General features: G+C 43.9%; 1 protein-coding gene across 1 annotated transcript in view; it reads right to left on the reverse strand.

The window, feature by feature from the left end:
- The window catches only part of LOC115653401 (tetraspanin-36-like), a 48485-nt gene that overhangs the window by 13243 nt on the left and 17802 nt on the right, over window positions 1-17440 (reverse strand). The window contains exons 2-4 of the mRNA XM_030566681.1: window positions 6724-6915; window positions 2752-2826; window positions 20-115 (exon numbers count right to left, since the gene is read on the reverse strand). Of these exons, the coding sequence (XP_030422541.1) occupies window positions 20-115; window positions 2752-2826; window positions 6724-6915 (363 nt within the window). The remainder of the gene's footprint in view (window positions 1-19; window positions 116-2751; window positions 2827-6723; window positions 6916-17440) is intronic.

Below are 17440 nucleotides of genomic sequence, written 5' to 3' on the forward strand. Positions count from 1 at the left end.
ACATCAGAAGTTTTCCTACCTGTTCTTGCAAGTAATCCACAACACCAGACTCCGGACTTTTCCCGTCATATTTCTGGAAGACTGTATGCATTGTGCCTTGCACATCTGTTTTTACCTGAAATGAGAAAACACAGCGCATATTCTGTATAACAGCAGCTCAGAAGCTTCTAAAATGGAAACTTTAGAAGATTCCTAGACTCAGCAAAACTGAGTGCAATGAAAAGTGAAATAATGCTTTTGGTAAAATACTGGTGCCACTTAACCCTGCTGGCATTCTTGGACATAAATAATTCTCCTATTGACTTTAAGAACCCTCTTCTGTGAACACTCATGATGGCAAGCTGACTAGAAGGTTGCTCTGATACCTACTAAGCTAAGTACTACCTGTCTCCATCTTCTTCCAGAAAAATCCACACATTATTTAGGGTTTCGTTCTACACAGCACATGTGTGAGTACAATCCTGTTCTGCACTCATACTCCACCTTTGTATCATGAAGTATTGAGAATAAAGGATCAGATGTGAGAAGAATGGTGGGAGAAAAGGAATTCACAGAAGGAGATTGTGACGTTCTGCTCAGGACACATAGGGCTTGGCTACACTGGAGACTTGCAGCGCTGGTGGTGAGTTTACAGCGCTGCAACTTAGTAACTGTCCACACCTGCAAGGCACATCCAGCGCTGCAACTCCCTGGCTGCAGCGCTGGCTGTACACCTGGTCTGCTTGGGGTGTAACGATTGCAGCGCTGGTGATGCAGCGCTGCTCATCAAGTGTGGCCACCAAAAGCGCTGCTATTGGCCTCCAGGGTATAAGGAGGTATCCCAGAATACCTGCTCACAACAAACCGGAAGAATGGCTGAACTCCAAGCTCCCCTGAACTGCTTATTTGAAAACCAAACACAGCTCCTGTTTGCTGAGCGAGCGGAGGCAGGCAGGAGAATTTGGAATGTTCACAGCTGTTTGCTTGAAGAGAGAAACGGCACGCTCACACGCCAGAGGGGGTGGGGGAAGTCCGTATTGAGCAGCTGCTTATATGGTCTGAGGGCTATTTAGGAGTGCATAATTTGCATTTAGTGAATAAGAGAAGGGTGGGGGAAGGGGTCAAACTTTTAAAATGATTGAAGGTAGGTGCTGTGTATCTTCCAGTCCTTAGAACTTGCAAGGCAGGGAGCTGAGAACAGTGTCAACTCCAAAAATCCACTCTCTCTGTCTCCCCCACGCTCTGTCACACTCCACCCACCCCCCTCTTTTGAAAAGCACGTTGCAGCCACTTGAATGCTCGGATAGCTGCCCACAATGCACCACTCCCAACAGCGCTGCAAATGCTGCAAATGTGGCCACACTGCAGCGCTTTCCCTACACAGCTGTACGAACACAGCTGTAACTACCAGCACTGCAGAACTGTAAGAGTAGCCACACCCTTAGAGCTGTAAGCTACTATGTCACCTCTCTGTTTCAGCAAGAGTGAGCTTTCCTAGAATTTAAACTGTGTCAGCTCCCTGCCACAACCAGTCTGTTTACCTCAGCAGCAAATTCCTCAAGACTCTTCCAGTCTGAACCTTGCTCTGCAGGTAACGATGAGTGAACCCCAGTTCCTGAGTTCCCCCACAGACATCTCTTCGGCAGTGTCTAGTCTCTGTCACTGCGACACTCACAGAAATTAACTTTGCTGCCTCCAAAGAGACTGGGTACACACCAGCCTGTCAGTTTAGTTGTGGACTCACACTTACTTCACTACAACAGCACTGAGATGTTTTACAATAAAACTAAGAATCAGTTTATTAGCAAGAGAAAAAGAAGCAGGTATGGTTACAAACAAATGCAACACTCTCTAGTGTCTAAAACAATTTTAGCAAGTTACAATCTTTGGCTAGCAGTTTTCTTACTTCAAGTTACCAGAATCCCTAGCCCTCCAGGCTAGGGGATCCAATTCCACAGGATCAGAGGGTGCTGTATCCCATGTCCCTTAAGTGACCGATAAATAAAATCTCTTTTTGGTCCCATTATATTACCCAAAGTACACTGTCTCTGCCTTAAGAGCCAGGAGGGCTTCCTGAGATGCAGCCTCTGACAACCGGTGAGTTCACTAAGTTCCTTCCGCCATTGCTTGTTAGCCCTTTGTTTGCTTTGTTTACTTGTATGTACTTTCCTTGTCCTCTGCCTGTAATCAAGCTAGTTAGGCCAGAGAATCCACATTCCTTTGTCTAGGACAGGCTCAATGTATGCCTCCCAAACACATTTTAAGAACATATTTCAAGCACACATAACTCATAGACTCTTAGACTTTAAGGTCAGAAGGGACCATTATGATCATCTAGTCTGACCTCCTGCACAATTCAGGTCACACAATCTCACCCACCACATCACACTGTACATGTCTGTTTCCTTGGCTTTAAAGTTATTGTGACTAATTATTAACTCTATAAACAGAAATAACCTTTCATTTTCTTTAAATTGGCCTTACCTTGAGGCATCTCAATTTATTATTATGAGAGAAGCAAGAGATCTCTTTACACATCATGCATACATATCACATAATGATATTCATGACCAGTGTGTCACCAGCTTTTATGATACCTTACTCAATACACTTTTATAGTACAATAAAGTTGTATACAATCAGTTGATTCAACTGCTTTTTCTTTGGGGTCCAGAACCCCATTTCTCACCCTGAAGTGTCTGGACCCTGATTGTCTCAGAGAGCCCTTCTTTTTATTCAGTATTAGAATAGATGTACTAATTTTTAGCTTACCTTTTCTCTGTAAATGAATCCCATAACAAAAGCTGCCACTTCTGCAATAAAGATAATCAGGATAATGACCAGGAACTGAAATCAGAAGAGAGGATAAAGGATGATCAGAGTGTTTAGATCAAAATGCAAATTTAGTGCTAAAAAAGGTCAGGCAAAGTGTATTGTTATTATCCAGTGTCGTCTCTCCAAACAGAGCTCCAGAAATTTCCTTGAAACAGCATCACAATATGACACCTGAACAGTTTAATAATCAGGGCTTCATGGGATCTCAAAGACTTATTTCAAAGGATAAGTACACCACAAAAAGTATATTTACACTAAGAACGTGTATCAGCCATGGGTTACTGTGAAAGGATGCATCAATTTCACAGTGGCCAGTAAGGAGTTAACTAGTGCTTCACATCTCTAGTAGCCCCACCCTGAATTAAACTGTCTTCAGCACTCATTCAAAAAAGCATGCGCCACCCATGGTAGGAAGATTCTGGTCTCTGCCCACCCAAGACTTTGGAAAGAGGAGTCTGGCATACTTTCTGCAAAGGATTCATTCCTGGTTATACTATGCAAGACCAGGAGGGGTCTGTGGTTAACATCTGTTGACAACACAGGTCACTCTCCTCCTGCAGATGTTGCTAAACTGTTCTTGATTTTCAAAAGCAAGGGCCAGATCCTCAGCTGGCGAAACTGGTATAGTTCTGTTGAAATCAATGGAGCTGTGACTATTTGCACCAGCTGGGGAGCTGATCCTGACTGTGCAAAGCTCCTTTTGGACAGAAGAGCAGTAAAGTTAATTGAAAATGGCTGATTGGCAGCTACCTTTCCAGTTATCAGGTACAAGACAGAGCTGTCTGAGAAAACACAGCAGCTGTATTGCTGCTGTTTATTCTGTTCCACAGAAAAGCAGATCTGACTGATAAAGTGTGGGTCAGGAAACTACCTTTTTGTTATTTACAGGCAGCTGTAGCCTGATGCAAAGAGCCATTTGCAATGGCCTGAGGAGCAGCAAGACAACAGACCAGGTTAGGATGGCCGGTCTACCCATAGCTACTGACAGGTTCACCTTCCTCTCAATCAATAAGCATTGGTCACTGCCAGAGGTAAGACACAGGATCAGACCAGTGCTTCATTACATCCAATGTGCCAAATCCTCTGGTGCTAGTATATAAGACTTGTCAGTTTTGCAAGAACACTGTACTTGTTACTGAGGAACTGAAAACTAAGTACCCATTACTATTTCCTCTGTAAATGTACAGGCAGTTCTGTGTATCTTTCAAGCTAATCCTACATCACAGCTCATTTTCCCTAACCTCACTGAGAGAACTTCCCATGTTCTTAAACTAACACAGTTTTCTTTTCACTAATACAGGAAAAGCTTTCCAATAAAAGCCATGTCTACATCTAAAATTTTGCAGCGCTGGTTGTTACAGCTGTATTAGTACAGCTGTATAGGGCCAGCGCTGCAGAGTGGCCACACTTACAGCAACCAGCGCTGCAAGTGGTGTTAGATGTGGCCACACTGCAGCGCTGTTGGGCGGCTTCAAGGGGGGTTCGGGGAACGCGAGAGCAAACCGGGAAAGGAGACCAGCTTCGCTGCGGTTTGCTCTCGCGTTCCCTGAACCACCCTGCAAACCGCAGGGAAGGAGACCTGCTTGCTCGGGGTTCCGGGAACGAGAGAGCAAACCGGGAAAGGAGACCAGCTTCGCCGCGGTTTGCTCTCGCGTTCCCCGAACCACCCTGCAAACCGCAGGGAAGGAGACCTGCTTGCTCGGGGTTCCGGGAACGAGAGAGCAAACCGGGAAAGGAGACCAGCTTCGCCGCGGTTTGCTCTCGCGTTCCCCGAACCACCCTGCAAACCGCAGGGAAGGAGACCTGCTTGCTCGGGGTTCCGGGAACGCGAGAGCAAGCCGGGGAAGGAGACCAGCTTGATTACCAGAGGCTTCCTCCTTCCACGGAGGTCAAGAAAAGCGCTGGTAAGTGTCTACATTGGATTACCAGCGCTGGATCACCAGCGCTGGATCCTCTACACCCGAGACAAAACGGGAGTACGGCCAGCGCTGCAAACAGGGAGTTGCAGCGCTGGTGATGCCCTGCAGATGTGTACACCTTCAAAGTTGCAGCGCTGTAACTCCCTCACCAGCGCTGCAACTTTCTGATGTAGACAAGCCCAAAGAAACCACGGGGCAAAGAAGAAACCTGGCACTTCTTGATGATCAGATCCTCTGCCTTGTGACCTGACCGCAGGAATGGGCCGGTGATCAGGGCACTGAACTGAGGGTTTAAGGGAGTAGAAGACCTACACCATATCCTTGGCTCTGCTAATGATTTATTGTGTCACTTTGGGAAAGTCACTTCACTGCTCTGGGTTTCCATCTCCCCTTTGCAAAATGGGGACAACAATACGTACACACCTTTACAAAGTGCTTTGGGATCTACTGAAGAAAAGTGGTAAGTAGCATTACTAGTGCACCCTACACAACATCATGAACAGAGTGGCGGGATGGTGGAAAGATTGTGAACTAAAGCAATCCATTTTACCACAACTGTTAGTCATAAGATGAGGCTCAGTTTGTTCCTACTCCTAAAGAATGAGGCATGGAACTGAAGGTGGAGAGACCACCTTCACGAAACAGGCTGCCTCTAGGCCCTCCCTGTAACCAAGAACCACAGACACCATGAAAGTTTGTGTGCTGACTCAGTTTTGAAAGCTAATAACAGAGTTTTCTATCATCCTCAAGTCTTCAAGACAGTCCCAAATTCTGTGGGTCTGTCTGTCCCATGTCTTCCATAGCAAGTTTATCGAGTGCTTAATGAGCCTGAGATTTGTTATATTAGACAGAATATCAATCCTTTGTGATGCATTAATGTTGCAAGATGATACAGATGTTTTACTGCACTGTGATGTCACAGAGATTGGGCTACCCTGCTGGATTAGTGGCCTATACCTTAAGCCTTAAATACTCAAAGGTCATGCAAACCAGAGGTTCAGATCCTAGTAGGGTTCTTTCAACCCTTCATTTCTTCTGAAGTAGAACCAAATTCCACATAATTTACTCTGAGGATCTCTCTGATGATTCCTTTAAAAAAAAACAACAAGATCTTCCTCTGTGCTGTGTGGACGAGGATGCCATTGCACTTTTTACAAGAACAGGGGTTTGCTCTGTGTGCCTTTGGCCAAATTTAACCACTTCCTCATCCCTGATATTGTGCAGATCCCACTATCCCAGAAGGGTCTTTAGTGATGCAGCAGGTATTTATGACTTCAGATTGGTCCTTATATTCAGAAATTTGCACTAGATTTGTGGAAACTGTTTACACAGAATCTTCAAACCACCTACAACATGCTTGGTTCCAGATTTTATTACAAGCTCAAAATAAAGACCTAGCCTACACTAGGAAAGGTTTGCTGATATAGTTATCCCAACAAACTACTACTACCCTACCCTACCCAAAGAGTGCTTTTGCCAGTATAGCTCACATCAGTTCTTCAGTTCAAATAAGTGATACTGGCAAACAGACTCTTGCTGGTATAACAATATCTATGCTAAGATTTTTGCTGATGTAAAAATGTCACTAAAAATTACACCTCTGACCAATATCATAAACCAGCATAAGTTCTAAGTGTAGACCTGGCCAAAAATTAGGTTCTTTAAAGCTGCTTTGCTAAAGCAGAGCTAATGAACTGACACCAAATATTTGTGAAATAGAAGTGCTATGTTCCATGCAGCACTGCTCTGGGCACCCGCAACTTATCATGTTCCAAGTTTTCTTTCTGTGCCTGAAAAGTGGCTGTCAATCTATTTAGGTTTTACACAGTCTTGTCATTGTAGTACCAATCTAAGGCCATTTAATGAAATTATGCGTCATCCGCAGTAGAACCAATGCATTGCAATGGAGCTTGACTCTGCCCAGCACCTCATTTAGCCAGCTTTAGGGATATTGTATGAAACGGATTATGGCTGAATGTGCAATACTTACAAGTCCCAGCCCAACACGTGACTCCCGGATAGTGGCACAGCAGCCAATCAGCCCAATGATAAACATCACTACAGCAACACAAATGATGATCACTGCTGGCAGCATGGCATACTTGTCCTGCACAAAGCTGTCATAATTCTTGTAGGTGTTAATAACATATCCCCCAACATAGCCAAGACCAGCTGCTGCGGCCTGAAATGCAAAAATAAAATATCAAAGGGTTATTTGTTAAACGTCTTCCTGGGATAATAAATGGAGAAAACTATTGGCCTTTTCATTGCAGTCGCTTTGTGATGAAAAGACCTGGAAAAACAAGTGGTCTGAAAGTAGCAACTAAACCAAACTCTCACACATAGATTAAATTTAGTTCTGGCATCAGCAGATGCAACAGCTAGTATCATTAGTGGGAGCTATACCTGCTTATATCAGTGCTGAATTTGCCCTAGAGGCATTAGATCTAATTTTCAGGAGGATCATTGAAGAGTAGCACAAAAAACAAGTACAAAAAGTCCTGCATATCTTTCATAGGGACTCACCTATTTCAACTGTCTGTATTATGAAAAAAAACCCTTAATTTATAATAAAATAATAATAAAAAATAATTTCTTGCCTCAGCTGAGCTCTCCGGAACCCGCAAAATCTGTTGGGATGTGTAGATCTGCTAAATCTTGGAAATATGTAAGAATTTCTAAAAGTTTTTGTTTATTAACTATGTTTGTAGTCTTGTTGTGATGGAGTGGGGGATTTTCTTATTTCCTTAATCGTTTGCATGAAGAGTGTGGGTGACTTGATTTTCCTGTGTGTTGCTGGTTTAACGAGGTGGTGGAAGAAGGTGTTAGTTGTTGCAGAGGACCAGGTATGACATCCCCTAGCAGGCTGTACCCAGAACAATGGCCTGGACACAGTGACCCACAGGCTGCCCCGTTTTGGCAACCAACCCAGTGAGAGGACAAAGGAGCTGAGGAGAGAAGGCCTCGGTGATCTGTATTTTTATCTATGAAAAAGCACCTTGAGAATTGCATGTGTCATCTTTGTCACGTGTCTGATTTAATCTAGACCTTAAGCTCCTCGAGGCACTTATTATTTACTTGATAACTGCTGTGCTGACCTAGGACCCAGTCATGCAGGATGTTGTGCTTTCTCAGCTTCCACTGATTTTAATAGATCAGTCCTCTGTATGTATATGTGTAATGCTTAGGTGTATGATCCATTAATGTCAATGGGGGTTGCAGGCGCTCAGCACCACCAAGAATTGTTCAGCACCTCTCATGATGGGGTCCTACATATTTACGGTGACTTAAGGAGCTTAAGGGCTAGAATAAAAAAAAAAAGATGTTTCCTCATTCTTAAGCACAGCTGACTCCAATGATCACGGGGATATTTCTCCAAGGCTTGTTGCATCAAGATTCCTGCCTAGTACAGCGAATCCTTTATCAGCTTAAAGAGCCCTTGTGTTGTGTCTCTGGTCCATCACAAACAGCTCTTCTACTGTGCTGAAGTTTATCAGTGGTGTTAGTGATCCTAAATCTATGTAGTGCTTCCATCATCACAGATTATTCCAAAGCCCTTCACAGAAGCTGGGGCTGTTCATGACCATGCTGAGCACCCAAAACTTCGACTGGACATGATGTTGCCCACGTAAAAGTCAATGAGAGTTTTACCATTGATCTCAATGGGAACAAGACTGGGCCCACGGAGTTCAGTGGGAGCGGATCGTGCTCAGCATCTTGTACAAAGTACTCATCACCTCACCGAACTGCGCCCTTTGGCCTAATGCTGCTCTCACTGAAGACTCAGCAAGGGCTTTGCTACTAATTTCACTGGGAGCAACCCTGGGCCTGTAGTGAGCTTATAGTCAACCTAAACCCAGGGATCACTCACCTCCCAGTCAAAGGCAGCCTCTGCTGCAGTGACATATACATTTAACAGTGCACCAGCAGTTCAGCTCAGCTGATACCAGGCACTTGCTACTCTTGATGACATACATTCATTTTATTTGCACTCAGAGGAATTCACTCTTAAAGGAGACAATCACGATCGCTGGGATGCTGTTGTCTAAGAAACAACAATCTGGTCCCTTCCACATGCCCAACCAATATTGCACTTTGCTGTGGGAGAGTTCTGAAAGCCTGTGGGGTGTTTAATCGTCACTATGGAGTTGTGCATTATTTTTAAAGATGATTTTCTTCTGGAATTGCTCTATTATTTACCCTGCAGGAGCTTCAAAGATCATTTCATTCCCCTTTTGAAAAGGGGAAAGCCAATGCTCACACAAGTTTTCAAACATCTGAAGAAATTCTTCTGGAGAGTAATCCCCCGCTAGGAAATTTGCACCAATTAAAGTCAATATAAGAACCATTTATCAGAAGAGCTCAGCTATCTTTAAAAGCCATCATCACCCTCACTCAGAAACATGAACAACGGACTCTCAGCCCAGTGAAATATGGTATTTGCCTCTCAGGAGGAAGCACATTAATGCATCTGTCCACAAACAATTGTGTTTGCATAGAGTAAATGAAATAAATGTATGTGATTTTATTACTGATGAAAGATATCAGATTATCACCCTTGGAGATTGAACTCCTTTAACCAAAGGGTCGCAGCAGCATGGGCATAACACAAAAGCTTCCCCGCAGAGTCCTGTCAATGTCTCAGAACTGATGTGGAGAGACCATCTCTCCAGTTAAGGTGAGAGTTCATCTGTTCAATCACTGGCCTCCCTGCTGAGACTACTAATACGGTGCCAATGATTTCTGTGTTGTTGGCACCTGGACACTGGATCAAAGCCACCATGATCATATCACATAAGCCGCACCTGGATTTAGGGTGACCAGATGTCCCGATTTTATAGGGACAGTGCAGATTTTGGGTCTTTTTCTTATACAGGCTCCTATTACCCTCCATTTCCTGTCATGATTTTTCACATTTGCTGTCTGGTCACCCTACCTGGATTTTACTGTGCAACCTAGAGGCGCAAGACTATCCTGTGGTCCATTAGGTTTGCCAGTTTAAAGTAATTTAAAGTAATGTCCATAATACTTAATACTAAAACATGCTGATAGTTCCCACCATGTGTTAACCTCCTTTCCCCAAGTCTGCTGCATGTCCCTCCTTTATTTTCAAGTGCAAGGTGCATCACCCATTTTAGACCTAAAGCTACTTTCATCCCACACAACTCTGGTGTTATAGCTCACTGCACATACCTATACATTACTGAGATCAGATTGAGTAATTAAACTAGGGTTGAACTAAACCTTATGTGTGCTAAAGACATTGCTCCCATGTCCTTCCAAGACCCCTGCTCCATTGGGGCTGAATTCTGGCAGTCCCTTCTAATAGTATGATGATGAAAGAACTCGGAGAGGAACCACAGGTTCACTGCTGTTTCACCTCCATCCTGGTTCCTCCAGAAACCTATGAGTTGATATCTGCAGCCCCTCCATGCACTAAGCCACAAGGCAGTATTTGAGCTCCAGGGTCAATGGAGGATGTCTGCAATTCTAGCACATGCCTCCATCTCTATTTGTGGCAATTACCTATTCGCCCTTCTTGGAATAATTGTGGTCCTGGCATGAGAAAGTTGCACAGGAAGCCATGAAGGGAACTGCACAGATTCACTTGGGCTAATATAAAACATAGGCTGAGCAGAGCACTCAATTTGTAGAGAGGAGGTGAAGAGAGTCAGAATTTGATGGCTGGTGTTTCCTTTGAATCTTTAGCATATATTTTTTAGGACTAATATTTTCTGGGACTATCAGGTAACACGCAAAGTCCAAAAAGCCAGCGTTGCACATTTATGGATTTGAGGGATAAGCAGTGAAGGCTTGGTCCAAAATCCACTGACATCCATGCAAATACTCTCATTGACTTCAAGGAGCTTTGGATCAGGCCCTAAACACTGGCAGCAGATCTGGTCAAGGTTGAATATAAAACTTGTCGTATATCAGACAGTTGTTTTTAAAAAAATCCAATTTCAGGTTTATTTTAAAAATATCAGATTTTACATTTCAGTGTTCTGAATCAGGGAAAGAGAAAAACTTCATTCTCTGATTGTTATACTAGAATCAGACTTCACTGGTGAAAGGTGCCAAAAGCTCGCTATGCAGGAAAGTTAAAAGCCACCCGGGCAGTAGGTCATCCAAGTGAAATAATTCCTTTAAGAATATCCAGCATTGTGTGTTCTTGAGCATGTCAGATTTAGCAAAGTTTCTGCTTTTCTAATTCACTTTCAGGTAAGTGAAGGATGCAAAGAAAACTGAAGATTCAGAAACTGAAAAACCTTCAGGGAAACTGTACTTTTCCATTCTCTTCATTTTAAGTTTTGCAGCAATAGAGGTGACAACCTACAACCACATTGGTAACAGCAACATACTGAAACACTGTTTAAGTGATGGAGACCACCCTCGCTAGGGTGAGTTAGGACAAAAAGGCCTGGGGTATTTTTTTGGGGGGTGGGGGGAGGGAAGTGGCCCGTGGAAGATTTTAATTCATCCTCTGCCTAATTTCTCTTTAAAAAATACAAACCCACAACAACTGCGTGTGAATTTGGTGCTTGCTGTTTTATAGTTCTTGTACAATATTATAATCCAGAATTTAATTATTATACCTAATTCCTTCTGAACTGCCTTAATCAATAGGCAGGAGTCAGGCGAGAAGGTGCAGCCCTTTTTGTTAACTATACCATCACTTATCTCAATCTGACTCTAAACATGGAGGTTGGGATTTTCAAACGTGCTCAGAATTGGCCTCTCTCTGCTCCCACGGGAGTCATGGTGAAATATCCATCCACTTCCACAGGAGCAAAACTAGGCCAGTGCAGAGCACTCTTCAAAATCTTCTCACACACCCAACCCCAGTTCCTGCAGGGCATAGTCAAAGGGAAACCACAGGTACTGGCACAGTTACTCCCACACTGGTAACTTGGTACCTCTCCTTTTGAATGCAGCACATTTACTTGTTGTATATTTCTACTGGTCAGAAGTGACTCATAACAGGCTGAGGGTGCAATGCTATGGGAAATTGTGCTCTTCATCTTACTGTAATTAAATCTGGGTGTGCCTGCAGAGCAACAGGATGGTGGCTTCTGAATTGTCTGGGAACTGGTAAAAGAGGCTTGTTTGCTCTCTAAAACTGCTTGAGATTGTGTGTTTAAGTACTTCTGGGAAAGTCCAAGGAGGTATATTGTGATTTATCAGTATATGTCAATTGAAAAAAGGTGCTTAGTTGATAGTCATGAAGAGGGAAATCTTCTAGGAACAACAAGTACAGTTTGGCCAGTGGGAGTGGTACTTGAGATACTTGTTTCAGCCCAGGAGCTCAGCACTTAAAAATGAATCCTGTTGTGAGTAGCACTACGTAAACCACTATTCAAAACACACACTGGAACTTCTACGTCTTGCTTCTGGTCATGCTGGAAATACAGGGAGCTGGGTTGTTCTCACAGAATTTCTGCAATGCTGCTTCCAGGCAAAAATGGGAAGTGTAGTGACACTTGAAAATGAAAGAATGGGTTTTAAAGTCATTAAGTGAATATTTTTGGAGCCCCAGAGAAAAGAGTGACAAGGTTGAAAGCAAAGTTAAACCACAATGGTCCAAATTCCAATTATAGCAGCTTCGTCTGTCCACACTGTGGTGCAGTTACACCAGCAACTGCTGAAATCCCCAGTCTAGACAAGATTTAGGAAAGAAGTGAGGCTGGATGCAGCTGATAAAAGAGAACTTCTCACTGAGCAAACATGATTATTTTGTTACTTAATTTTGTTGTTGTTATTCTGATCTACGTAAAGCCATTGTAGCCATATGCAGAGGCATTACGCTGACTGGATTTTGGAAGACGTAACAACCTAACTCTCCCCCAATTCCTCCCCCCCCAACTCCCTAGCCTGATTTTTATTCCTTTGATCGCCTTCTAGGGCTCCCCAATGAAACACAGAATCATAGAACTATAGTCATAAGGAACCGCAAGAGTCATCTAGTCTAGCCTCCTGCCAAAATACAGGATTTGTTGTGTCTAAACCATGCAAGCCAGATGGCTATTCAGCCTCCTTTGAAAACTTCCAGTGAAGGAACTTTCACAACCTCCCCAGGCAGTCTGTTTCATTGTCCTACTGTTCTTACAGTTTTTCCTGAGATTTAATCTAAATCTTCTGTGCTGCAGTTAGAACCTATTGCCTTCTGTCCTGCCCTCTGTGGCAAGAGAGAACTACTTTTCTCCATCTTTCTTATGGCAGCCTTTCAAGTATCTGAAGACAACTATCATGTTCCCCTTTAATCTCTTTTCCAAACTAAACATATCCAGTTCCTTCAGCCTTTTCTCAAATGGCTTGCATTCCATCCCTTTGATCATCTTTGTCACTCACTTCTGGATCCTTTCAAGTTTCTCCACATCCTTTCTATACATTGGTGACCAACACTGGACATAGTACTCCAGCTGTAGTGCAGAGTTAGAACGGTACTATCATCTCCTGTGACTTACATGCTACGCCTCCGTTAATGCAACCCAAAATTGCATTTGCTTGTTTTGCAATAATGTTGCATTGCTAACTCATGTTGAGGCTGTGATCCACCACAACTCCCAGATCCTTCTCAGCCATGCTGCTGCCACACCAGTTATCCCCCAATTTGTATTTGTACATTTGTTTTTTCTTCCCTAAGTGTAACACCTTCCATCTGTCTTCGTTGAATTTCATTTTGTTGTCTGTTGCCCAGTTCTCCAATTTATCAAGATCCCTTTGAATTTTAGCTCTATCCTCCAAAATGTTTGCAAACCCTCTCCAGCTTCATTTCATCTGAAAATTTGATCAATATGCTCTCTACTCCTACACATCCTGGTTATTAATAAAGATGTTAAATAAAACTGGACCCAGAACAGATCTCTGTGGACCCCCACCTGAGACCTCCCTCCAACCCACATCATTCCATTAATAGTTAGTCTTTGTTAGCGGTTGTTTAACCAATTATGCATCCACTGAATGGTAGTTCCACCGAGCTCTCCAGCTTACTTATCAGAATGTCATGTGGGACTGTGTCAGAAGCCATGCTGAAGTCCAGGTATATTATGTCCATCACATTATCCCTATCCACCAAATCAGCTACCCTGTCAAAGGAGGAAATCAAGCTGGTTTGGCCTGATTTGTTCTTGGTAAATCCATGCTAGCTGCTCGTGATCACTCCTTCATCCTCCAGGTATTTGCAAACTGAATGTTTTATACATTGTTCAAGTAGCTTCCCAGGTATCAAAGTCAGGCTGACTGGTCTATAGTTCCTGGCTCCTCCTTTCCCCTCTTTTTAAAGATAGGCACTATATTAGCCCTTCTCAGTATTCCAGAACCTCTCTTGTCATTCACAAGCTTGGAAATATTGTTGCCAGTGGCTCCAAAATTTCTTCAACTCATTCCTTTATACTTCTTTCAAACCTGAAGAGCACATCCCTGAATAACCATTCCCACAAAAGAAGCTAAAGAGATGGATGAATGAAATCTCTATGTTAGAAGATTTATTTCACAGCTGATCGGAGAGACAACAAAGCTGTGATTATTGCTGCTTCCCCAGCCATAATGGCTTGGATTGTTCACACAGCTAAAGCCAGAAGGATTTGTTTTTCTTACCCCATGTCTACATTAGTCTGATTGAAAGGAGAGATTGTAAATTATTTGAGAACCAAAAAACCCTACTTAGAGTGAAGAACATGGAGCTAAGAGAGGGTGAAGCAATGGTAACCTCATCTTCCTAAACTGATCATCAGTGAGGCAGAGTGCAATCTGATTCATTGGGGCTGATACTCCAGTGCTCCACACTTGGTGTAGTCAGACAGTCATTTGCACTAATGTAAAGCGGGGGTAAAACACTGCCATTCTGATATGGCATAAATGACCACAAAAGGTGCAGGGCAATGATGAATTGGAACCATTACCTTCTCCCTCCAAAACAGTATGACCAGAGTCCCTCTCTAACCCCATAATACGCACAGTAGAATCATAGAATACCAGGGTTGGAAGAGACCTCAGGAGGTCATCTAATCAACCCCCTGCTCAAAGCAGGACCAACACCAATTAAATCATCCCAATGAGGGCTTTGTCAAGCTGGGCCTTAAAAACCTCTAAGGATGGAGATTCCACCACCTCCCTAGGTAACTCATTCCAGTGCTTCACCACCCCCCTAGTGAAATAGTTTTTCCTACTATCCAACCTAGATCTCCCCCACTACAATTTGAGACCATTGCTCCTTGTTCTGTCACCTGCCACCACTGAGAACAGCCGAGCTCTATCCTCTTTGGAACCCCATTTCAGGTAGTTGAAGGCTGCAATCAAATCTCCCCTCACTCTTCTCTTCTGCAGACTAAATAACCTCAGTTCCCTCAGCCTCTCCTCAAAAGTCACATGCCCCAGCCCACCTAATCATTTTCATTTCCCTCCGTTGGACTCTCTCCAATTTGTCCACATCCTTTCTGTAGTGGGGGACCCAAAACTGGACATAATACTCCAGATATGGCCTCACTAGTACTGAACAGAGGGGAATAATCACTCCCTCAATCCGCTGGCAATGCTCCTACTAATGCAGCCCAATATGCCATTAGTCTTCTTGGCAACAAGGGCACACTGTTGACTCATATCCAGCTTCTCATCTACTATAACACCCAGGTCCTTTTCTGCAGAACTGTCGCTTAGCCAATTGGTCCCCAGCCTGTAGCAGTGCATGGGATTCTTCTGTCCTAAGTGCAGGACTCTGCACTTGTCCTTGTTGAATCTCATCAGATTTCTTATGGCCCAATCCTCCAATTTGTCTAAGTCACTCTGGACCCTATCCATACCTTCCAGTGTATCTACCTGCCCCCCAAACTTAGTATCATACGCGAACTTGCTGAGGGTGCAATCCATCCCATCATCCAGATCATTAATGAAGATGTTGAACAAAACCGGCCCCAGAACTGACCCCGGAGCACTCTGCTTTATACTGGCTGCCGACTAGACATTGAGCCATTGATCACTACCTGTTGAGCCCGACAATCTAGCCAGCTTTCTGTCCACCTTATAGTCCATTCATCCAATCCATACTTTTTTAACTTGCTGGCAAGAATCCTGTGGGAAACCATATCAAAAGCTTTGCTAAAGTCAAGATATATCACATCCACCGCTTTCCCCATATCCACAGAGCCAGTTATCGCATCATAGAAGGCAATCAGGTTGGTCAGACATGACGTGCCCTTGGTGAATCCATGTTGACTGCTCCTGATCACCTTCCTCTGCTCCAACTGTTTCAAAATGGATTCCTTGAGGATCTGCTCCATGATTTTTCCAAGAACTGAGATGAGGCTGACCAGTCTGTAGTTTCCTGGATTCTTCTTCTTCCCTTTTTTAAAGATGGGCACTATATTTGCCTTTTTACAGTTGTCCGGGACGTCCCCCGATCACCATGAGTTTTCACAGATAATTGCCAATAGCTCTGCCATCACATCAGCCAACTCCCTCAGCACCCTTGGATGCATTAGATCCAGACCCATAAACTTGTGCATGTCCAGCTTTTCTAAATAGCACTGAACGTGTTCTTTCACCACTAGGGCTGCTCACCTCCTCCCATACTCTGCTGCCCAGCGCAGCAATCTGGGAGCTCACCTTGTCTGTGAAGACCGAGACAAAAAAAAAAGCATTGATTACTTCAACTTCTTCCATACCTTCTGTCACTAGGTTGCCTCCCCCATTCAGTAAGGGTCCTACACTTCCCCTAACTTTCTTCTTGTCGCTAACATACCTGTAGAAACCCTTCTTGTTACCCTTCACATCCCTTGCTAGTTGCAACTCCAATTGTACTTTGGCCTCCCTGATTACACCCCTGCATGATCAAGCAATATTTGTATACTTCTCCCTGGTCATCTGTCCAAGTTTCAACTTCTTGTAAGCTTCTTTTTTGTGTCTTAGCTCACTGAAGAGTTCTCTGTTAAGCCAAGCTGGTTGCCTGCCATATTTGCTATTCTTTCTGCATATCAGGATGGTTTGTTCCTGTGCCCTCAATACGACTTTGTTAAAGTACAGCCAGCTCTCCTGGACTCCTTTCCACCTCATATTAGCCTCCTAGGGGATCCTGCCCATCAGTTCCCCGAGGGAGTTAAAGTCCGATTTTCTGAAGTCCAGGATCCGTATTCTGCTGCTTTCCTTCCTTTTGTCAGGATCCTGAACTCAACCATCTCATGGTCACGGCTGCTCAGGCTGCCACCCACTTCTACTTCCCCTACCAATTTTTCCTTGTTTGTAAGCAGCAAGTCAAGAGGAGCATGGCCCCTAGTTGGTTACTACAGCAATTGCACCAGGACATTGTCCCCAACATCTCCAAAAACTTCTTGGATTGTCTGCGCATTGCTGTACTGCTCTCCCAGCAGATGTCAGGGTGATGGAAGTTCCACATGAGAACCAGGGCCTGTGATCTGGAAACTTCTGTTAGTTGGTCTGGTGGTCTATAGCAGACACCCACCACGACATCACCCTTGTCGCTCTCGCCTCTAAACTTAACCCAAAGACTCTCAACAGGCGTTTCTCCAGTTCCATACTAGAGCTCTGAGCAATCACATTTTCAATCACTCTTACATCAATGTAACTCCTCTACCTTTTATCCCCTGCCTGTTCTATGACTCGCATCACGAAATCTGTTGACAAGCAGAGGATTGAAGACAGCCCAATAGCTCCAAAGAGGTATTTTACTATTACCAGACTTTGACGGGTTAGAC

Source organism: Gopherus evgoodei, chromosome 6 (genome assembly GCF_007399415.2).
Source record: "Gopherus evgoodei ecotype Sinaloan lineage chromosome 6, rGopEvg1_v1.p, whole genome shotgun sequence".
NCBI lineage: Eukaryota > Metazoa > Chordata > Testudines > Testudinidae > Gopherus > Gopherus evgoodei.